General features: G+C 37.4%; 2 protein-coding genes across 3 annotated transcripts in view; one reads left to right on the top strand and one right to left on the bottom strand.

Moving 5' to 3' along the window:
- Positions 1–255: 255 nt before the first annotated feature.
- Positions 256–20,847, bottom strand: ivns1abpa (influenza virus NS1A binding protein a). 2 transcript variants are annotated; one of them, NM_199279.2, is made up of 15 exons: positions 14,407–14,569; positions 8,649–8,913; positions 8,332–8,456; positions 7,664–7,833; positions 7,481–7,556; positions 7,229–7,402; positions 7,018–7,143; positions 3,840–3,947; positions 2,851–2,977; positions 2,539–2,766; positions 2,339–2,460; positions 2,135–2,261; positions 1,859–1,990; positions 1,531–1,704; positions 256–1,455 (listed from the first exon to the last, which is right to left on the bottom strand). In NM_199279.2, the coding sequence occupies exons 3-15, from the start codon at positions 8,440–8,442 to the stop codon at positions 1,199–1,201; spliced, it is 1,932 nt and encodes a 643-aa protein (NP_954973.2). In that variant the 5' UTR covers positions 8,443–8,456; positions 8,649–8,913; positions 14,407–14,569; the 3' UTR covers positions 256–1,198. The 2 variants fall into 2 exon arrangements, with proteins under 2 accessions (NP_954973.2, XP_073788316.1); XM_073932215.1 differs by lacking the exon at positions 14,407–14,569 and adding an exon at positions 20,698–20,847 and having other exon boundaries at positions 258–1,455.
- hmcn1 (hemicentin 1) overlaps positions 12,132–22,104 on the top strand; it is a 172,146-nt gene continuing 162,173 nt past the window's right edge. The window contains exon 1 of the mRNA XM_073932713.1: positions 12,132–14,230. Within this exon, the coding sequence (XP_073788814.1) occupies positions 14,113–14,230 (118 nt within the window). The 5' untranslated portion in view covers positions 12,132–14,112. The remainder of the gene's footprint in view (positions 14,231–22,104) is intronic.

Below are 22,104 nucleotides of genomic sequence, written 5' to 3'. Positions count from 1 at the left end.
AGCTTACCTAAATAAAGCCCTTATAATAAATGATCCCATGGAGCATACAATACAGTAATCCAACATCATGGCTAATGACAAAGAAGAACGCTAAATCGATGGACATTTTATTCTGCCTCATCTGTTTCTAAAACCACACATAAACTGTAGTCACACATAAATTCTATTAAATGTGAAAACAACACCTTGATGCAAAAACCAAATAAATGATATGTAGAAAAGTGCTGAAATAGTTTATAAAGACACAGACAGAAATATTTAACAGGTTGAAATGGTTTATTAGTATGGAAATATCAGCTCATTACAAATCTGGTACAGAATTCTCTCCCCGGTTAAGTTTATTGAGAAAAAACTCCAAACGCTAACACAGGAAATATTAAAAAGAGAAGGTACTGAGAGGAAACTGAGCATCACCTCACTTGTTTGAATGTGCCAAAAATGAAATAGTAACAAAAAAAATCTGAGCGGGAGTACTGAAGCATAGTAGACTAGACGTGTGAGTGTAACTAAACTGGCACTGATTAGCTTTTAACCTCATGAGTGTTGTGCGTCTGCTAGCTCATCCATCTATCTATTGGTTACTTAGCAGTGTATCAAAAATATAAAAAAGGCCATCTTTAAAGATTGGTACAGTAATCCTACGTCATGGCTAATGATACAAAATGGAAAGCCATGTGTTTGAACATTTTGTTAAAATAAGGCTTTGTATAAGCATGGAGCTTCAAATAAAGTGAGCTTTAAAAAAAACACTAAAAAGCAAACTAATTCAACCCTAATCACTTCCATTATGGGTTTAACCAATCAATCCTGTCTTCAACTTGCCAAAAACAGAAATACTAAACTACTCCACTCAAAAGGTACACTCAGTGTGCAATAAATGTTGGCATTCTTCTTTAAACGGAAAAAAAGAAGAAAAAAAGAAACAACAATATATATACATCAACAAAAATAAAGTATGCAATATGCAAAGGCTTAATGTTGCTTTCAGGCAACCCCAAACACACCACCCCCACCCAAACACTGTAAGAAAAGTCAGTCTCATGGGTGACTCCTGTAAAGAAGACCCCATGAGACCTTCCTCACGCCTCAAAATCCCACCCATCCACCCCCCAGCATACATACAGGACATCACAAAGCACGATTACGTCACTAAGCCTGTTAGTTTGAGTGAGATAACCCCCATTGGTTCCCCTGGCTCTTAGGAATCGGTGAAGGCGTCTGCACAAGTGCTCCACTCTTCGGTTTTAGGGTTGTAGGCTTCAACCGAGTTGAGGAAGTCATTTCCATCGAAGCCTCCAATAGCATAGATGACATCATTAAGGACGGCTGCACCAGCATTGCTGCGTGGTGAGTTCATGCTCCCCAGCATCCTCCATTCGTTGCGAACAGGGTCGTACATTTCAACACAACGCAAGGCGTGAGAGCCATCGAAGCCACCCACCACAAAGAGTTTACCTGAGAAAAAGGAATCTTTGGTCACATTCTTCTTTAAGATTTATACTTGTATCACATGCTTTGTCCTTTGCTTACCTTCGTAGACAGCCACTCCAGCTCCCCTACGGGCGATGTTCATAGATGCGATGAGGGTCCAAGTGTTGTTTTCTGGGTTGTAGCGCTCCACGCTGTTCAGACAGTTCCATGACTCTGCTCCTCCAATCACGTACATGAAGCCATCCAACTCACACACAGCAGCCTGATGCCTCCCTGCAGACACACAAAATGATGTTGAGTGTCTGCGATCCATCTGGCTTTTTATTAATGTAATCCCAGCTGTACGCTTAAGCTATGATCTCTTAAATGCCCGAAACCTCTGCGAAAAGAAATTACAGGGATGTTTTATAACGTCATTTTGACTTACTGATGTTTAAAGGGGCACAGTTGGTCCAGGCCTTGCTTATAGGGTCAAAAACGTCACAGTTCTTCAGACCTTTCTGCCCGCAAGGATCCGACCCTCCAACAACGTACAGCTTGTTGTTCAGAGAGCAGACACCTATGGAGAGTCAATAGAATAATGATAAAATTGTAATATTTACTGTAGATGGAATAATTCTACTTGAAGGGAATACCCAATATATGGCTTAAACTAGGATGCAACTAAGAAACAAGCTTGAAAATGTACTGGTCTAGTTTTTACCTGCATTGCAACGATTGGTCCTGAGCTCTGGCACTTGAGTCCACTCATCAGCATTGGGGTTGTAGGTCTCCCCGCAACTCAGTTCATCAGAATGTCCGTTGGATCCACCCATCACATAAAGCTGACCCTGATTGGATGACAACAGTTATTTCACAGCACTTTCAAAGGCTGAACTTTTTTGTAACTGTTTAATCATGTACACACCATGAGCACAGCCATCTGAAAACGAGCACGAGGAGTCCTCATTGGTGCAATGAAGGTCCAGCTGTTAGTCTTTATGTTGTAACATTCCACAGTCCTCAAACACTCCTCCCGGTTATATCCACCTGAAGAGCAAGACAAGAGTTGCTTAGCAAAAGCAAGAGACATTCAAAATTTTTTGGATTAATGTGATGCACACAAACCTGCGGCGATAAGTTGGTCGTTCAGAGAAGCGATGCCCAGTCCGGAGCGAGCGTAGTGCATGGGTGACAGCAGTTTGTCCGGTTCCTCCTCCAGAGGCTGACCCTCAAAACTCAGGCTCTTGGTTAGGCAAGGTGTAGCCGAAGGTGAGGCCTGGGGACTGCTGCGCCCATGCAGAAAGATCACACACAGCATGCCGTTCAACACAGCCAGACACAGGTAAGTATTGTCTGTAGGAAGATGAAAAGGAAGATGACTTAAAAAGACTGCAAAGATTTCTCAATCTGATGATGACGTCAAAGATGCAAACGTACTTGTGGTCTTCTCAGAAGCTATGTACTTCCACTCTTGCTTGCAGGGATGTTTGGTGGATCCAGGGGAGAGGCTGCCAGAGGAGCTGGTGCTCAGCTGTCGGTGTACATTCTCACGTGGGGGCTTCTTCTGCAAAGGCACAGCGCAGCTACAGACTCCGAGCCCATGGTCCACACACACAGCCTCACAAAGTCTAACAAATTCTGTCTAGACTTAACTCAACTTTGACAACTTACCAGATGCTTGGCCTACTTCAGGTTAAAGGAATGTTCCAGGTACAATTACAGTTAATCTTAACTGACGGAATTTGTTGGATAATGTTGATTACTACAAAACATGTTTTTTTTCAATTGAATTTTAAGTGAGATGGTTTCAACTAGAATAAGTGGAATATTGTTTTAGGGGATTTAAAAGCAGACGTACAAAGCTATAAACTACAAAAATATTATTATAGTTCTCTTGTCAAAATCTATTTAAGCTCTAAAGCAGTTTAAACATTCATTTCAGGATTTTAACCATTATCTTGTCATGGCAGCACAGATGGATATAGCTTTGCGCTGAAAGATTAGCAAGTACTTTTTTTCCACAATAAAAAAAAACGTTAATATGCATACAACAAATGTGGATCCACTATTGGTTTGTATTTACAGACTGACCATTATAGGTTTAACATCGCAACCTAGATTTTTGTCTGGCAAGGGAAAATCCATTTTTTAGCGACAATTAACCCTGTCCATTAAGTTCTACTGATTGAACTTGAATGGAACTTTGGAATATTCTTTTAACCATATATCTATATTAATCTAAAGCCACACTAGAAGCAATACTAAAGCCCAATCTACACACTTATCACACACACATTGTGATCTTTCCAGCTCAAAACGCATTCTCAAGAGCCCAGAACAACTGCAGCTGCTCTGCTACCATTACTCTTAAATTCTGCATTAACTACATGGTTCAGCCTGAGAAGAGCTCGGCGCTGGTTGTGTACCTGCACAAACTGGATGTGGTCATCCTCAGTGCCGAACACCTCAGCCTGCCCATCAAGCAGGCTCCCATCGAGCAGCTTATGATCGGCCGAATAGTACAGCGTTTGCACCTGCAAAACACACAGCGACAACAGAACCCATGTGGCTGTCTCCAAGACAACAGAGCACCCAACAACGTGGGTCAGGGGAGGAAGGAAAGTTAAGAAGGGGAGGGCCATAGTGCTCGCTCACTGCAAGATGCTGGTAAAAAAAAAAGCTTCTTTAAGAATATGAAACTTGCTGTGGATTCAGGATCACTTCAAAAGATCTTCAGGATGTTTCTCTGCACTGTAAACAGCAGAATGTGGATCACAAAACCACGTTCGCCATAAAGCATCTTGGGAACTTTCATTTGTCAAGTTTGGAGAAGGAAAAAACAAACAAGTTCCATGTCTGGCTGTCATCCTGCATCCATCTTCTCAACTGTGAGGGTTAGTCAAGTCAGACATCATCAAATAAACTCCGGTCAAAACTGGTTATTTGTTGTCAACTATTACAGCCCAAAGTTAGTGCTTCAGTTTTAGGGAAAAAAGGATCCTTTTCGAGATTAAATTAAAAAAAATAATTCACACCAACAGAACACAAAATTCTGTTAAAAAAAAAAAAATAATCCCACCAAAAAATAACAAAACTATTACAATAAAGTAATAAAAAAAAACTTATTTGGGAATGGGCATTTGGTGTTTTTTTTATCTGAATGTCCAATAGATATGTTAACTGAGTACATATGTTAAAAAGGCACAGTTGAATCAATTTTTAATGGCCTGTTTCCACTAAGTGGTATGTTATTGTTCAGTTAGGTTCAGTACGCTTTTATGGCCGTTTCCACTGTCAAAAGGTACCAAAAAGCGAACCGTATCATACCACTTTTTGGGTACCCTTTTGAAAGGGTACCTAGCATGACAAAAGGATACCAAAAGGCGAAGCAAGACGAGCAACTGAGCGCTATTGATTTACAGTGAAACGTCACCATCGTGTACACAAGCAGGAGAATGAAAACAACAGAAGCACCATTTTTAACACAGCCGAGACATTACACCGTTATAATATATACATATAATAATGACCATGGTCAACCCGAGCTTAAACAAACTTTGTCGTCATCTTGATGAACAGTCACAAAGCCGAGAAGATGCAGAATCTACCCTGTGCAATATCACTTTCTATTTGAAGTAACAAACATTCTTGAGCTGATAATTATAACGTGCATGTAATTATTGAAGCGCTTTTGACATCTGATCCTTTCAGAAAAATGCGAGAGTGAAGCGCGAAAAAACAAAGGAAAAGCCGGAAAAATCAAAGAAAGAAATTATTATTTCAACAAACTAAAACATGACCAAAATGCCATGTTTGACTATTATCATCACCTTTTGAACTATTATGAACTCGGAATGACAGATTTACTTTCTAACGGTGGTTACATGTGCTGATGAAGATTAAAGACACAGATAAAAGGTTTGCACTGACTGTGGGCTATATGTTCTGAGTTGTTTTTGAACCCAAATAAGGACTAAATGTATGCTTTGTGTAGTTTTTCTGTAATTGGTAATATATCGGAGACTGTAAGGGTCTGTATGTGTTCATATATGTTGCATTTATTTATTTATTTTAAAGAATCGCAAACGTTACAGTAGGCTATCATTAATCTGCAGTTATAATCAAATCACGTTCATAGGAAGGTTAGTAATAAACATTTATACACAAGTATTTATGTATGTAAAGCATCTGTTTTGTGAGAAATGCTTCTCATATAATATGTGAACGATCCATCCAGCTTTACTTTGACATTTCTCCAAGCGAGAATGACGTTGACTGAAATTTTCTCTCATACACCACGCCCACCATCGGTACCCTTTTGGCAGTGGAAACGCAAGCTCGATAAAGGTGACCTGCATCGTACCTCACCGTACTGCAAAATATCACATCTTTAGAAAGTGTCCTAAATTATAGGGTTTAAGCTTTTCTTATCTAACTATGTTCCAATCTGACACCAACTTAATAGGACCAGTAGTTATCTTTGAAAGAATAATCAAAATGAGGCTGTTTGTGTAGTTATAGTAACAGCTTGTAGATTATATAATTTTGATTGCCATGGAATGTTTTGAAATCAATCCTCTAATGAAGTGACTGTGCTTCCATGATCATGCTGCTACTAGAAATTACAGCTTCTGAGTACTTGTGCCCATCCCCGCTGGCAGTGCGTCCAAACAGCAGATTAAAAGGAACCAGGAACTGAGAGCGACTTGAGAACATCCCTCTAAGCTGCACTCAATTTCCACTTCCTTTATTTATGATGAATCGCACTGTGGATGCCGTCATCAAGTCTTAAATGAAGCTGGCGTCCTTCTTCTTTTCATCAGTATTCAGGTATATATACTATGTAAGATGGTTTACTTTGCTATGAACAAAGTATGCATAAAATGGGCGTAATGTGTTGATGTCTTGAATTGTTGAATGCGGCAATACTTTGAAATCTGAAGTGTCAATAGTGTAAATTAAAGGTGCATTGTTGATGAGTGCATTTGGTTATTGGACAGGGGCCTAGCGCTTCTTTCGCCATGGTTCCCTCTTGTTCTTTTGTTATTTTCTTTGATTCATGACTCATTACCCTGGAGGGCCCCAGTCTTGGTTTCTTCAGTCTTGTGAGAATCCTGCTGATGTTTGCTCTAATAAACCTAAGGAGAGATAAATCAGTGGGGAGGAAGAACTGTTAGTGCTGGTTCCCAGAGCATGTACACACTCACGCACACACTCACACACCTGCTTAGAGAAGAGAGAGTTGTCATTGGTACGGCAACATGCCATGTCACTCTCTGTGAGCAGACAGAGTGGCTGCAGTTACTGCAGAGTACTGAGCATTCAGGAGGCTTTTAGTTTGGCTCACCTGGACTACCCACTCGGGTGTAACAGCCCTGTTCTGTACCTAAATGTATATACTTAAAGGCCCGGGGTGATTTGTGGGTAAAGGGGTAGAGAAGACAAAAAATATGTATGGAAGGCAGAGAGAACAAACCCAACCAACCTCTACCGTTAAGATGACTGGTGTGATCGGACCTGTTAAATCTGTGAACGGGATGAATTACGAGGGGGAAGACGAAAGGAATAGAGAGAGAGGTGCTCACAGTGGAGCGCAGTACTAACCTCCTCCATCAGTCGCTCCAGGGGTTCGCCATTTTCCCACAGGCTGCGTTGGACCCAGCCAATCACCTTGGAGTATAGCTTGCCATTACTAGGCAAGGTCAAGTTATCCTCCAGCATCACCTCCAACTATAAAACGAAGCAAAAGATACTGCATTTTTAATTGTGCAAGTCAAGAACAGCGCATCACCTTAAAGATTAAAGGTTGGCTCACCTTAAGGCGTGGGAGCTTGAGGAAATCCTCCTGCTCAGACACCTCCAGAAGATGCTCCTGGATATAGCTGTCGATCTTGCCCAGCAGACGTCCATCTCCCATGCAGCTGGCAAAATTGCGATAAGAGATGGCACTCTGGGAATCCATCTTGGAGAGAAGGTAGTCGCCACAGATCTGCGTGGAAGAATTAAAAGAGTCAGCTAGGGCTTCATAACCTTAGTTGTTTAATAGACAATCATGTGGTTGATTTACCTGCTTCACTCTGTCCATTTTGAGCCGTTTGGCTGCAGAGTAAACCTCCTTGACCAGCTCTTTATCTGCCTTTAACCTACACAGAGCAACAATAAATATTATAATTTGACCGCAACCAAGTCATTATTATTGTTGATTTTATGGTAAGCCTGATTGGTTAATTGTATGTTGTGTCTCTCTTACTGGGCAGTGTAAGCGTAGTTGAGAAGGATCTCCACAGCCTCAGGATCCAGATCTTCAAACTTCACATGGGAGATACCATGAGGTTCCAGGTCGCTGTTAAATATCTCAAACAAATAAGGACTGCAACAAGCCAGCACTGCCCGGTGAGCCATCAATTCATGACCGCACACCTGCAGAGGTAAATAGGCATAAGTTAAAGTCTATGAGACCATTGCAGCAAGGAAATAGCCTTAAAGAAATTGGATTTCAGCTATTCAGGTATGACAGCATGCTATTCCTTCTCTAAAGTGTCTTATTGTTGTCATGTGGATTTGATCAAATCCCAAACAAGCAATAATAACATCATTAGCTTGGCTGCAGGATTAAAAATTAAAACAAATGTCCAGATACCAGTTACAGTGTTTCTTTTTGGAACAAGAAAATCATTTAGGTTTTAATTTGAGAATTGTGTTGTGTTATTTTATCTCTTATGTTAAATCTTCTAATTAGTCTTTTAAATATTTTGAGCACAGTGGTTTTGCCTTTGCCTCTCAATCAATGGCACATGGCCATTCAAAGGTTTGCAACCTGTGTATAATGAAACACTCTTCCCAGAGTCTTGTTTCAGTGTCTTTCAAGGCGTCTAATAATGACACAGAGAATAATATAGTTAAAATAGGGTGTGTTACCTGAAGTCTCACATCACAGAACTGGCCGTTCTTTCTAAGGGCATTCATCTTGGCCACAGTGGAATCCAGGAAACTTTCGTCCTCAAAGATCAAATATCCGTTGGGAATCATTTTGGAAATTAAGCCTTTGCAAAAACAAAACAATAACATGCTTAAATAAGTTTTCCCCAAGTACATATGTGCACACAAATACAAACAAAACAGTGCATCCTTTTTTTTGTTGTTGGCTATAAAACTGTCAGAAACTATTAATCAATATAAATCTGTTCTGTTGTGCACACATAACACTAAGTCTCATGCATAAGTCATGTGCATACCTGATATTGGATGACGTCTGGGAGAGATAGATTACTTGGGGAAAGCCGTAAAAGGCACGGGTGAAGTAGAGCCAGGAATGGGAATGCCTAGGTCTTGCTTCACCACTTAGTGGATGGAAAAGGCAATGCCAGGCAACCGGTGGGCACAGCAGCAGGGGGTCAGAGGTGACTCAAACTCTCAGGCTTAGAGTGACTGCAATCAAGTCCTCGAGTGTCCCGTTGGCTATAGACTCAAACCTTTTCTGTGTTGTTTGTGCATTATAACCTGCAGGGAAAAAAGGTGGATTTGTGATGATGCCTCAGTCACTGCAGAAATATCTCAAGAACACTGATCAATGTGTTTTTTTAGAACTGCAGTGGTTTTAATGTTTAATACTGATGCAGCCTGAATACTAATTGCTAAAGGCTGAAATTGCTGTCGATCATAAACTGACCCAGCTTTCCACTTCTGATCACTTTCATAGAGTTCAACACGTGCCTTATTCGAGATCAGCCTTAACTCCTGCTGCACAGACAGTTCAGATTAATCCGGATAGAATCGGTCTCATACAGACTTAATTCAAGAAGCTGCCTAAATCTCAGGACACACATTTCTGACCCTCCCTTGGTCAGACCTCTTTTGCAACACCCGCATACAAATTCTCTACATCATCCTTCCCATTAACCACATGACTCAACCGGAAAATAATCACTGTCCATATTTAGGGACAGAGGATGGTCACACAATCAAGAAATCACCCTGTCAGGAATTTTGATGGGTTTTTTACATTCCCATAATAATGTGGCGACAGCTGTGTGGAGATGGAAAATGCCGAAGTGAAAAACAAATGAGCTCCAGTGTGTGGAAGCCTCATGTTTTACATGAAAACCTGCTGGTATTTTTCCACTCACAGTCATTCTTTTATCCACTTCAGCCTCACAAACAATCCGAGCATGCAGTGGAGGCCCTTAAATAATCTGCCTTTTCTTCCTTGATCTATTCTCTGCAAGGGTTGATTATTGAAAGCAGCCATAGGAAACTGCTACACTTTAATTTACATAATCATTGGAATAATTCCTTAAAGAGATAAGTGGTATTGAAGTACAATGATGAGTAAAAAGGTGGAAGCATTGATTTGTGTAATATAAGTTCTCACTAAAGCCCTTCTCATTTCAACTGTCTGAATTTACATCAACTAAATCTCACCTCTAAAGTTAATTAAAACTTCAATGACAGACAATTGTTAACATATTTTATATTTTAATTAATTAAATTGCTCAGTATAATTTATTTTATAAAAAGGCATAAATTTTAAGTAATTATAATTTCATTCATTCATTTTCTTTATAGCTTAGTCCCTTTATTAACCTGGGGTCACCACAGCGGAATGAACCACCAACTTATCCAGCATATGTTTTACGCAGCAGATGGCCTTTCAGCTGCAACCCATCACTGGGAAACATCATTACACACTCATTAACACTCATACACTATACGAACAATTCAGCTTACCCATTTCACCTGTACCGCATGTTTTTCGACATGTGGGGGAAACAGGAGCACCTAGAGGAAGCCCACGCGAACACAAGGAAAACACGCAAACTTCATACAGAAATGCCAACTGACCCAACCGAGGCTCGAACCAGCGACCTTCTTGCTGTGTGGCAACAGCGATACCCACTGCTCCACAACGTTGCCGCCAAAATAATTTTATATTTTTTGATATTTGAAGTTATTTATTGACCTAGACACACATTCATGAGCCTGTACAAAGTGCTACTAATATATATATATAAATATAAAAAAAGATGTTGTCACTGACCCTTAAAACATACAAACTTTCTGCTCATTGATAGGTCTGAACTGTCCAGTATCAAGCTGGTGACCTTAATCTGAGAGCGGCTGGTCCACTTAGAGTTGAATCAGGAACTGATTGCTTAAACCAGGGCATTTACAAGTTGCAACAGATAAAGCATGCAGTGATTTAGAAGATTTAGACGGACTCGCATGACCTGGCTTTTTGTATGAACAATCCCAGTATCCTCACACAACTACTGACAGAACTGAAGAGTGATAAGATAAATACTGAAAAGTGCGGTGGCAAAAAATATACTCTGAAAGACTGTTTTGTACATACAATCTATTTTGACCCCTCTGGCATGCAATGAACAGCATGCTCAGTTGGTAAGCGTGGGACAGTCAGCGAGGCGAGAGAAAGAGGAGAATGGGTTGAAACACACAGCAACAGTTGTTCTATTGACTCTGCAAAAGTACTCAACAGATTACCCAGATTGAGCAACAATTTAATGCATCGTTTAAGGCCATGCGAAAAACTAAAACCGAGGCAAAAGAGGACAATGTGTTCCTTGAAAGCAATCACAGGCAGCTCAATCCAACTCTTAGTCTACCAATGACGACAGGCAGCATACTGTAGATAATTATATTTGTCGCTATCATAAGACAAGTCACACTCTATCTGGGACCTCTGCCAGCTCTAAGAAAAAGGTGAACTACATTCGTCAGTGTTAGAAGCAGACTGGCTTGCCAACAATTAGATTTTGGATTAGAATTAGATAGAATGTCTCTATGCAACAGGAGTGATGGCAGTTTTACCATGAAGCATTTCCTTGGTTTTGTTGGTGCCCTCCTTTACAAATAATAATAGACCAGAGTAACCTGACAGTAAGCTTCAGAATACATCTTTTAAGTTTACAAGTCCCTGATGTACCTTTGAGCTCATGAACGACTCGCACCACAGTGATAAACTTGCGTAGAGTCTGCACAAAATGTGAAGGGAGGGCATCGTGGTCAAATGGTTGTGCAAGTTCATAAAAGGCTATAGAAGTAGGCATGGGCCTGTATAGATTTCTGACGGTATGATGACCTTTGATAAAAATACCACGGTTTCAATGTATTGTGATTACTGCTCTAAAATAAGTTATTTTTAAAAGTTTTCGTAAATCTAAACACAATTTATCTTATTTTAAGAAACGTATTATATTTTAGAAGAGAAAACATGTCAGGCTAAATAGTTAAAATAAATAATTTACTTCTGCTCTCTTCATTTGTTTCAAAAACACGGGTTCCTTTACAACACATAAAAAAAACATTAAAAAAGAAAAACTTACATATACCTTTGGGAATGGTATTACAGAACATTTTAGCGGTATTAAAACCTTGACTATTCCAAACCACGGTAAACCTTGACACTGGTTATCATCCCATGTCTAAGAACAAGCATGGTGACAATCATAAAATCATATTCAGATGTGCACTAAAGTCTGAGCTGTACTTCCTGTGGTTGCATAACACCTGGAAAAATCTGTGATTTACTCTCTCTCTCTCTCTCTGCCTAAACTAAAACAAACTGCTACTCTATTCATAAACCTACAGACAGGCAGTAGAAGAGTGTGTTATGTAATTTAAACCCTTAATTACAAAGATGGAAGGGACACACATTATAACTCCATCACAATAATTTCATAATGATTTTTTTTAACTGCTTATTGAATTTTATCAACTACATTCTGAGTGCAAAGGGAAGCAAAGCTGCTGTTTTTATCTTAACTTTTTAATTCTCTCAAGTGAATTGCTAACCTTTATGGAAAAAAGGTTAATGAGACCGCAGAACTTAAGAAGCGTGCTAACAGCCACTGGCTGACCTCACGCATGGGAACAGACTGGAAAACTGAATAATCCTTCACCACATGGAAAGAATGTTTGAAAGGGAGAGACAACACTGGTTTTATTCACAGCAACCTTCACAGAATGTTTCTCCCAATGATTCATATTAACTGCAACATGCAATGGCACTACGGCTAAGTAATTCTCTAAAGAATCCTGTGAATTTTATCTCTAATCCCAAGGAGTACATGTATTTAAATACACAAGTAGATAGTTTAACATACACAGCATTTGCCTTACAAATGAAGCCTTGCAGTGACAATTGGGTCATCCATAGGCAGAAGTTTGGCAGGTGTTTTGGAATGAAACAGTGAAACTGCTGTTTCCTGTAATTGGGATTGTAAAATATGAATGGTGAATTCAGGTATAAAGTAATAAAGGAAGTTTATCACTGAAGTGAAAATACACTGGTTTGGGTGGAAATTATTAATGAGCATGCACTCTCAGAAATCAAGGTATGCAAGCTGTCACTGGGGTGGTACCTTTTCAAAAGGTAGACATTTGTGCTTAAAGGGTCCACATTTGTAGCTCAAATGTATTTATTAGTACCTACAAATTTTAAGAGGAACACTATTGTACTTTTTAGGTACCAATATGTACCCTTGAGGTATTATTATGGACCTTTTGAAAAGGTACCACCCCAGTGACAGCTCATCTACCTTCATTTCTGAGAGTGTGCATAGCGAGAAGAGAGAAAGAACATTAACTAAACAAATCTTCCAGGATCCACAAGGATGAGAAACTTACGAAATGTTAAACCCATAAATAAAATAATTTTTAGTTTTTATAAAATAAGTTTTAGATAACTGCTGGATATTTGGCAACACTCTATTCAAAATACTTTGTATATATAACATGAAATATACAAACAAAACACAGTAACACTACTAAATTACTGAGAGATTCAATTAAGTATCCATTGTAAACGATCTATGGATCAAACATGCAGAGACAAATTTCTGAGGATACGCCCCACAGCATCCACAAAACCTGATAGGCCAGAATGCATCATTCCCAGTATTATAATTGGCCACATAAATTGTCCATCAACACGCCTCGCATCCACATTTGCCGCACAACATCGCTTGCATCATACTGAGCCCAGAACGTCTCTGAGCCTCTCGTCCAGGTCTACAGTAAAACCCAAAACTAGGTCAGTACGACCTGGCCGTCATTTTTCTGTCTTCCTCACTAAAGGATGAACGATGAGGTGAAAATGTATGTTCTGCGTCAAAATACACGAGCACTGCTTTTAATGCACCACACCAGTCGCTCTTTTTAACCTTGACACTGCCCTGTCCTGGTTTGTGTTCATTTTACGCATGTGTTCGTCGGCATTTCCAGTTATTTTTAATGGAGACGAGAAAATGTTTAATTTTAACTACATATATTCCAATAAGATACAATAAGACAAATATTATAGTCAGGATTAGCACAATCAGGGTCATGCAGATAAATGTGAAAGTGTATAATGTTAGACGCTCTTTTATAAAAGAAACGACACAAATGTGTGAGGTGCTGTAAACGTACAGCCAGAGTACAACTAGATGTGCATTATTCAATTAAATTATGAATGGCAAATGTTGAAATTATATTTGGTTTAATTGTATAAATACTGTAGATATTTTGTACATTTTATTTTATTATTTCATTAATTTGTTTGTCTATAATATTACCCCCATTATATTTTTACCAGTGGTTTATTACATTTTATTTATTTATTTATTGCACTCTTTTTTATGTATGTAATGCGTTTTCCAACATTAAAATAACGTGAAAAAATAATTTCGTTGAAATAAAATGAGGGTTTTCTGCACAGCACTGCAAAACGTTAAACTCACGCGAGTGATTCTTTCTCTGATAAGAGCAACGCATGCGGATATTAAAAGCAGATTACAACGCACCATATGGCAAACGCGTGAGTACATAAGTGTCTGTATGTGTAACACTATATATTAGCATACAGGCTATTAATGTATCTGAAAAATAACAAATAGGCAGGATGTACTATGAAAGAATCCAGCGAGAACACGAGGCGTGAAGCCTTAACTTACACATTCACACATTAACGGTACCGACAACATTCATTCTTACCTGATCTGTTTGACGGTAGACGATGGTAGACATATTTAAGGTCAATTCAAAGCTTTTGGTTGAGGATATTGCAAATGCAATAGATATGGCACGTTTCTGCGTCCGTACAACCCTGTCGTTCCGGATCTCGAGACTGTGAGGTCGGAGAGCGAGCTTTGACAGCGGCGTTGGAGCACGCGCTTAACAAAAGCCACGGGGCTGTATCAGCGTGACGTAACGCAAGAGCCCCGCCTGCGGAAAAGTACCAACGGTCTGTGTTAGATGAGGCCGGCTGCCGGGAATTGGGGGAAAACGGCTAGGGTACCAGTCTGTGATCATAGTATACATCACCGCTGTGGAAATTTGTCAGAATTCACCTGCGTTTTCACTGTACAATATATATCACAAGTGCTTTAGACATTGTTTGCTTAGTCAGGGTTGCATCATGTATCTGAAATGGTGTCCTTAGTACTGGATTTGGATTTAGTCTCTGCTGTTCCGGCTTTTACGTTTATATATTACACTGAGTTAAACTGAGCTCTGAAAACTGGGCTGAAGCAGTTTCAATTCAGGAAAACTTCTAGAATGTATGTGTTGCTTTGACACAATCTTGTAAAAGTGCAATAGAAATAAAGATTAATTGTTCATGCTTTATTTTGATGGTGGGTGGGTTGTTAGGTTGGAATTAAGGTTAGTGTAAGTTGACATGTACTTGTAAAGTTTCTTATAGTCGGTTAAATGTCTCTTGAAGGAGCATTATCAGCAGATACTAATCAGACAGTCTTATACCCAAATGGACCAAAAATAAAGTTACAATTTAATTTATATCCACTTGATTAAATGAGACAGAGAATGTAAATAAGAAAGAAGCGTTATGATCTTGGTTGATGTCTGAGCGCTTATGTTCAAGTTGTGTCGCTAATAATACATTTGAAGAGGTGTCAGTCTAAAAGATTAGTTCAATCCAAGCATGCTCCAGTTGTAAAAGAGTCCCTGATTTACCTTTGCTCATCGTCTCCGCCATCTTGGTTACCCGAGATGCAGTTTATTCTGGTTGATATTCCAGAAGTATAGTAAAACAATGTGCTTTATTTTGAGGGCACAGAGATGCATCTTCTTTTGCCAATCTTACTTTACATTTAGCATTGACACTATTAGTTTGGATGACCATAATTTAATTATTTATTTTTTTTGGTTAAGAACCACTTAGTTTTTGTTTCATTATACTTTTTATTTACTTTAGGCTTAACACACACAATGTCAGTCGTTTTAAAGTGATTAAAATCTTTGAATGGTCACTTAGTGAGCGTTTGCACGTGGGCCCAAATTAGCGAATGATGATTGTCCTGAAAATGGCTTTTAGATATGAAGGCCTCCAATACCCATATCAGATATTACATGCCTTCACCTCCCCATGTGCAAAGAAGCTTAGGCTGTTCTGTGATGCAGGAGTGTGTGACGTCAGAGCCAAATTTTCCCCATGATCCTCTCTCTCCTGCACAGGTAAGACTCTGCCTTAGCCAGCATTGTAAATCTTAATTGGATTAATGGATCAGCGGCACGACTATAGACACATGAGCCCAAGGCAGTGCTAAGCTGCCCATTCTATTACTGCCAGCCAGCGTAATGCACTGACCGAACAATGCCAGTAACAGAGGCTCTAGAAACATCCTGGCTTTTGTGATCAAATCCTCACCAACAACTGAACTGACACGCGATTGTCGACATTCGGATCAGGTTTTTTGAAAACAAAGTTGTAGGCATAACTTAAGGATGGGATTAAACTGGAGATCCTGTTTACATGCAAAACCATTGTGGCTCTTTCAGGGGACCAGATCGCTATCTGTCCAGGGGACCAAAGACAGGGCTTGTTCTTTTTGTTGTGGTGTAATTATTGTAACTTGTGGCTATTTCAAGTGTTGACTCATTCCTTAGCAACATGATAGCTCATGTGTCCAGGATAATAGCGTTTTCCAACACATACTGTAATGCAGAGAAGTTCTGACACCTTTATATATTATGTAATAATGCAAATAAATGACAAATATAGTGTTATATAATGTATACAGTTTGTGACTGTAGATATGAAGCATATGTATGCAGTGTCCTCCAGAACTTTGAGATTGATCTGATGAGATTTGCAATGTCAGATTTGACATGACGCTGTGTTCTTGTTCTCTCAAGTTTCAAACGAATACTTAGCCAGTCTGAATCCTCATGCATAATTGGATCGTTTAATCACATTTTGTGTGCACACGTGGGTGGTTGTGTGGTTAGCTCGTCTGAAATCCTCAGGCTCAGTCTACTGGCACAGATGTGTTCTGACAGCGGCCGTATTAATATTTCAGGTGAGGGGCAACTTCTCGCAACTGAAACTAACACGTGAAGCGTCTGGGAAATGTTCCCGGCAGGACATTTGAATCAGCTCATAGGCAAAAAAAAGAAAAAAATATATCAAAAAAGAATTGTCCAGTAGAATAAATACTTTTCAAGGGAATTTGATTGGAGAATATGTATATGTCTTAGTCACTAACATGCTTGATGTTTTAGTTTGATTTGGATACATCATTTTATGAACCATATAATCATCATGGTAGGGTTGCACCAGCTAATCGCAAGCACTTAAACTGGAACGTAAAGTCCACCCTAGGGGCTTAGTATATTAGCTAGTTTGTAACTAAATTTGTTCTCACTTCAGTTGCACCACATGCTCTTAAGGCAAACCAAAGTTAGTAGGTTGTAAGCTCTCCGTAAAGTCATTCATAGTTGCACTAAGTGACATAATATTCAATAAAAAGCAATTAAATCGTCAAACTGCTTTCAAATTCTGAAACTAGTGCTTCTGTATGTAACTGTCTTATGTAAATGAAATTATAAATCACATAATAAATCACAGTCACTATTAACAGACGTACATATCTGCATCACGAGCTGTGAACGCACGCAAAATACACATGAAGTTATCAAAGCATTAAACTTGAATTTTTTTATATCCTACTCATGAAAGAGAAAAGAGCAGGGAGAAAACCTCAGACATGAAGAAATTCTCGCTTTAATTGATGGATACAATACAAACTTTTCATTAAACAAAAAAAAAGCAAGATTTGGGAGAAAAATAAGGCTTGCGAGTAGCGCGAGATCGTTCTTCACTATCATCTCGAGCTCCTCAATGTAAACTAATCTCGCTGTCGTCTCTTTTATACCGTTATACATGGGGGGATGCTGCTGTAAATATTTAGTTGAAACAGATTGTAAAATTTAAACTAAGTTCAGTGGTGCAACAAAAAAATAATTAGTAGTGCGTAAATTGTAACCTAGTGTCCCTTTAAGTCACAACTAGGTTATGTTTTAACTTACTCACTGCTGGTGCAACCGGCTCCATGAGTGAAGCCCAAGGAACTACATATACTTTTTAGAGAAATCAACCTAAAAGATCCATTAATTGTCTTTTTCTTTATTAAATTGTCACTGTTTAAATGTATAAATGAACTATTATATTTTAATTATTTATATTAATAATAAATTAATTATTACTTCTTTATGACTAAGTTCATATTTAAAAAATATTTTCAAATCTAAAATATTCAACACTTTATTGGTAAGAGTGAGTGCAGATATAAAATGGTTATGCACACATATGTGTAAACTAGTTAAGTGAAAACTAGGTCATGCAGTGTACAGTATGAAGACATATACATAATGCATGCTTACGTACTTTCTGTACTCTGAGAGATAATGGCGTGTCTGTATGGTTCTGTGGTGAAAGGTAACGGTATGAGAGTTGTTCTTTTCAGTAATCCCACTTTCAGGTAAGTTAAAGGAGATCCTGAGGGATTTACTCCACATTTATATATGATATTGAGTAAGCCTCTGTACTTTTCCTCATAGACTTAGGAATTATATTACTGCAATTAGACTCTACGGTAAATATATATATATATATATATATATATATATATATATATATATATATATATATATATATATATATATAGCTGATGTCTTCTAAATGGAACATAACTTTCCATTGTGCATCCCTATGGATATAAAAGCAGTTCATAACATGTTTGTAACAATCTCCCCTAAGAACATCGTAATGCTCATTGATCCCAATAGGTTGTAACTAGAATCCTTTGTGCTTCATTATTCATATAGCAACTGCATAAGCTATTTCCTTGTGTTAATTAAAAAATAAATAAGCAGTTTTTCTGTTGTTTTACACCTTAGAAAGCCTCATTAGTTTTATGAGTTGCAGCCATTCTGACTGCTAGCATTTAATACTGCAGCCCGGAAGTTATTTGACACATTTACGGTTTATATTGAGCAGTTGATTGCAGCACATATAATTTCATTGTTCTGCAGGGCTGGTTATTAATCACACTGTTATACTGAAGATATCACAGTAATCATAATAACAATTGTAGTGATATATATGACTTATGGAAGAAAATGAACATGTCTTTCTTATAATAAAATAATTTTAAGGGTAACATTAATTAAGACATTTAACATCATGCTTTGCAAATCAACAACTTCTTGATTTTTTAATAGCTCTATTTAAAATATTACTTTTGCAATGAAAAAAATAAGATAATAAATAAAATAATAAGATAATAATTAAAAAACAAGTTCTATACTGGTAACTGATAATAAAAGGAAAGTAAATGAAAATATAAATACATGCATAAAATGCCTCCTTGCATTGAACTGCCTTAGTGCACACAAGCATGTTCAGTGAAAAGCTTTTCAAAAAATGTATATATACCCACTTATTATTCATAATTAAAATGTTTAGATTTTTCATTTTAGGTATGTTGAATCCATAATTTTATAATTCACCACTATAGTTAAAGAAATTATAACGTGTGTGACAAAAATAATTCTAATTTTTTTGTCAACTCGTTGGTTGATTATGGTCCAATATTGTCTTGTGCTTTTGTGAAGTTGTCTTGTTTCTGCTTACAGTAAATCTCTCAAAGCAATATCTTCCCCTAAGGAATATTGCAGTGACTAATACAGTATTTGTGTGTCTCTGTCGAATTTAGTGGTTGTGTTTGGCAGAAAGCATAGTTGTACCATGTTTAAACTTTATGTAGAAAATCTAAAATAAAATAAATTTTTAATCCAATTTATAACTTAGTTGTGACAAGGCTTAAACATTACACTCATTAATATTTAGTGGGTATCTCTTATGCTTTAACTAAAAATATGTTAAGGTGTGATGTCTTGAAAGTCAGAATAACTCACATAACTCACATAACCAAGTTAAAGGCAAAGCGATTAATTAATTTTTTTTAAGTTTGGGAAATAAAACAAAGTGCCTTTTTGTGACTTTCATTTACTGTGTAGAAAAACTACTAAACAAAGAAATTCTATAGAATAGGTTGAACTTTCAACTGTGATAAGACTTTTGAAGATAGACTAAGAAAGTCCAGAGAGTAAAATAAAGTGTCACGTGCAATTTAAACAGTGCTGTTGGGATCACTGTAAAAGAAATTCCTGTAAAATGTGCAGTATTATTGGCAATTTTTGTTGCCAGTAAGTAATGTTGTACAATTTTTAAGTGCACTATAAATTAACATTGAACAAAGTAAATGAACTAAGTGTACTTGTAAATTTCCAACCAAAATTGCAAGTAATACTGTATATTTTACAGCATTTTTTTACAGTCAAATGCTACAGCACAATTGTTATTTTACAGTATTTTACAGTAATTGTATGGTATTACTGGCAACTAAGATGTATTTTAATATCATTTTACATCATCCTTGTACAGTCAAATGCTACAGCACAGTTGTAGTTTTACAGTATTTTACAGTAATTTTAAAGTATTACTGGCAACCACAATGCATTGTAATATTATAATTTCTAAATAATCTTTTTACAGTCAAATGCTAAAGCACAATTGTAATTTTACAGTACAGTAATTTTACAGTATTACTGGCAACCAAATTTTATTGTAATATTATCTTTACAACAATTTTTACAGCCAAATACTACAGCACAATTGTAGTTTTACAGTACTTTATAGTAATTTTACAGTACTACTGGCAACCAAAATGTAATATTATAATTTTACAGCATTTTTTTACAGTCAAATGCTACAGCACAATTGTTATTTTACAGTAATTTTACAGTATTACTGGCAACTAACATTGTAATATTATAATTTTTCACAGCATTTCTTTTTACAGTGTTGTTAATGGATAATAGAGGAAAATTAGCTTGATACTGTACCTGATCCACTACACCAGTTTGAAAACAGCTGAGAAAGTCTAACTCTACTAAACAATAGAATTGAGTTTTACTTACTTGTTATGCCTAACCTTTACTGTCTGCATAAAACGTTGTCTGTTGTTTAGTCATTCATTGACTGGGCAGCATCTCAGCTTCCTTAAGTTTCAGACACAGCCTCTGTCTGGGTCTCCATTAGTGTGGTTATTCATCTAGTTTATTGTGTCCATCTTCCCCCAGATGCCTTTGGTCTTGCCAGCATCCTTGTTCTATTCAACCCCTCCCTTTTTCATTGACCGTGTTAAGTAGGTCAGAAATTTGCACACACACTTTAGAGCTGTACTGCTCATTGTTGGCCTTGAGCCACCAGACGTGTTTACTTGACCAGACCTCTATAGTAGTATTAGAGAACCTTCACCCACTGAAAAACACTGAGCTTGAGATGTCTGATTCCAATCAAGAGCTCCATATCTCCATGACTATTGGACTTTTTTGCTATTCAGATTAAGTTCTGTGCAGTAAGTCGGAAAACACACAGCATCCATGACATCATTCAATTACAGACTCTCTTGTCTGCCATTTTTTTCTTTACACATTTTTACCTGCTTTCCCCCTTTCATAATGTTTTTGAGTTTTAAAATGTAGCATTGTTAACGTTACAGTGTAATTAAATACCCATCATGGGATTCTACAAAGGACTTGTTATTCATTAAACTTGTATTTTATTCTGAATTCACCTGCAGAAGGTGACAAGCAGAGGCAGATTTAGTGATTTGGGGGCCCTAAGCAACTCCAGACATGGGGCCCAAGTCCTGAAAGGCACTCTTTCCACTTTTATTTAATTTGTATCTATTTTGCTGTTTTTTTTATGTCACTCATTCATCTTTTCTACGTTTTAAAAGACTAGTTTTCTTAAAATAAATTTACAACTAAAAATAATACATATATATATTGTTTATAAATTTGACTGCTGGACTGGACCATGAAAGGGGGTGGTGTATATTTATAATATTATAATTACATGATATTACATTTTTATAATAATATGATGTTAAATTGTTTATTAAATAATATTTAATGAATTTATTATAAAATTGTATTTGTTTGACTCTCACTGTACAAAATATGATTGAAAATGATGCTATTTATAGTTTGTAGGCATTATTTGCACTTCTACATATATTCATTGGGGGCCCTCAGTTGTCCTGGGGCCCTAAGTGGCCACTTACCCTTATTGGTTAAATCGGCCCTTGTAGTTTATAACTTAATTTAATAATTTATTTCAGTATTTTTAAAGATATATTTTGGCTTCATTACTCCAGTCTTCAGAGTCACAGAATCCTTCAGAAATTACTCTAATATTATTATTAATAATAACTATTATTATTAATATTATTGTTAATAGTAATAAAAGCAATATTGACTGGAGTAATAATTTCATTTGCAACTACATACAATAAAAAATCTGTTATTTGAAATTTTAAT

The sequence above is a fragment of the Danio rerio genome, chromosome 20 (genome assembly GCF_049306965.1).
Source record: "Danio rerio strain Tuebingen ecotype United States chromosome 20, GRCz12tu, whole genome shotgun sequence".
Taxonomy (NCBI): Eukaryota; Metazoa; Chordata; class Actinopteri; order Cypriniformes; family Danionidae; genus Danio; species Danio rerio.
Note: the sequence above shows the minus strand (reverse complement) of the source record. Positions and strands in the feature narration are given on the sequence as shown.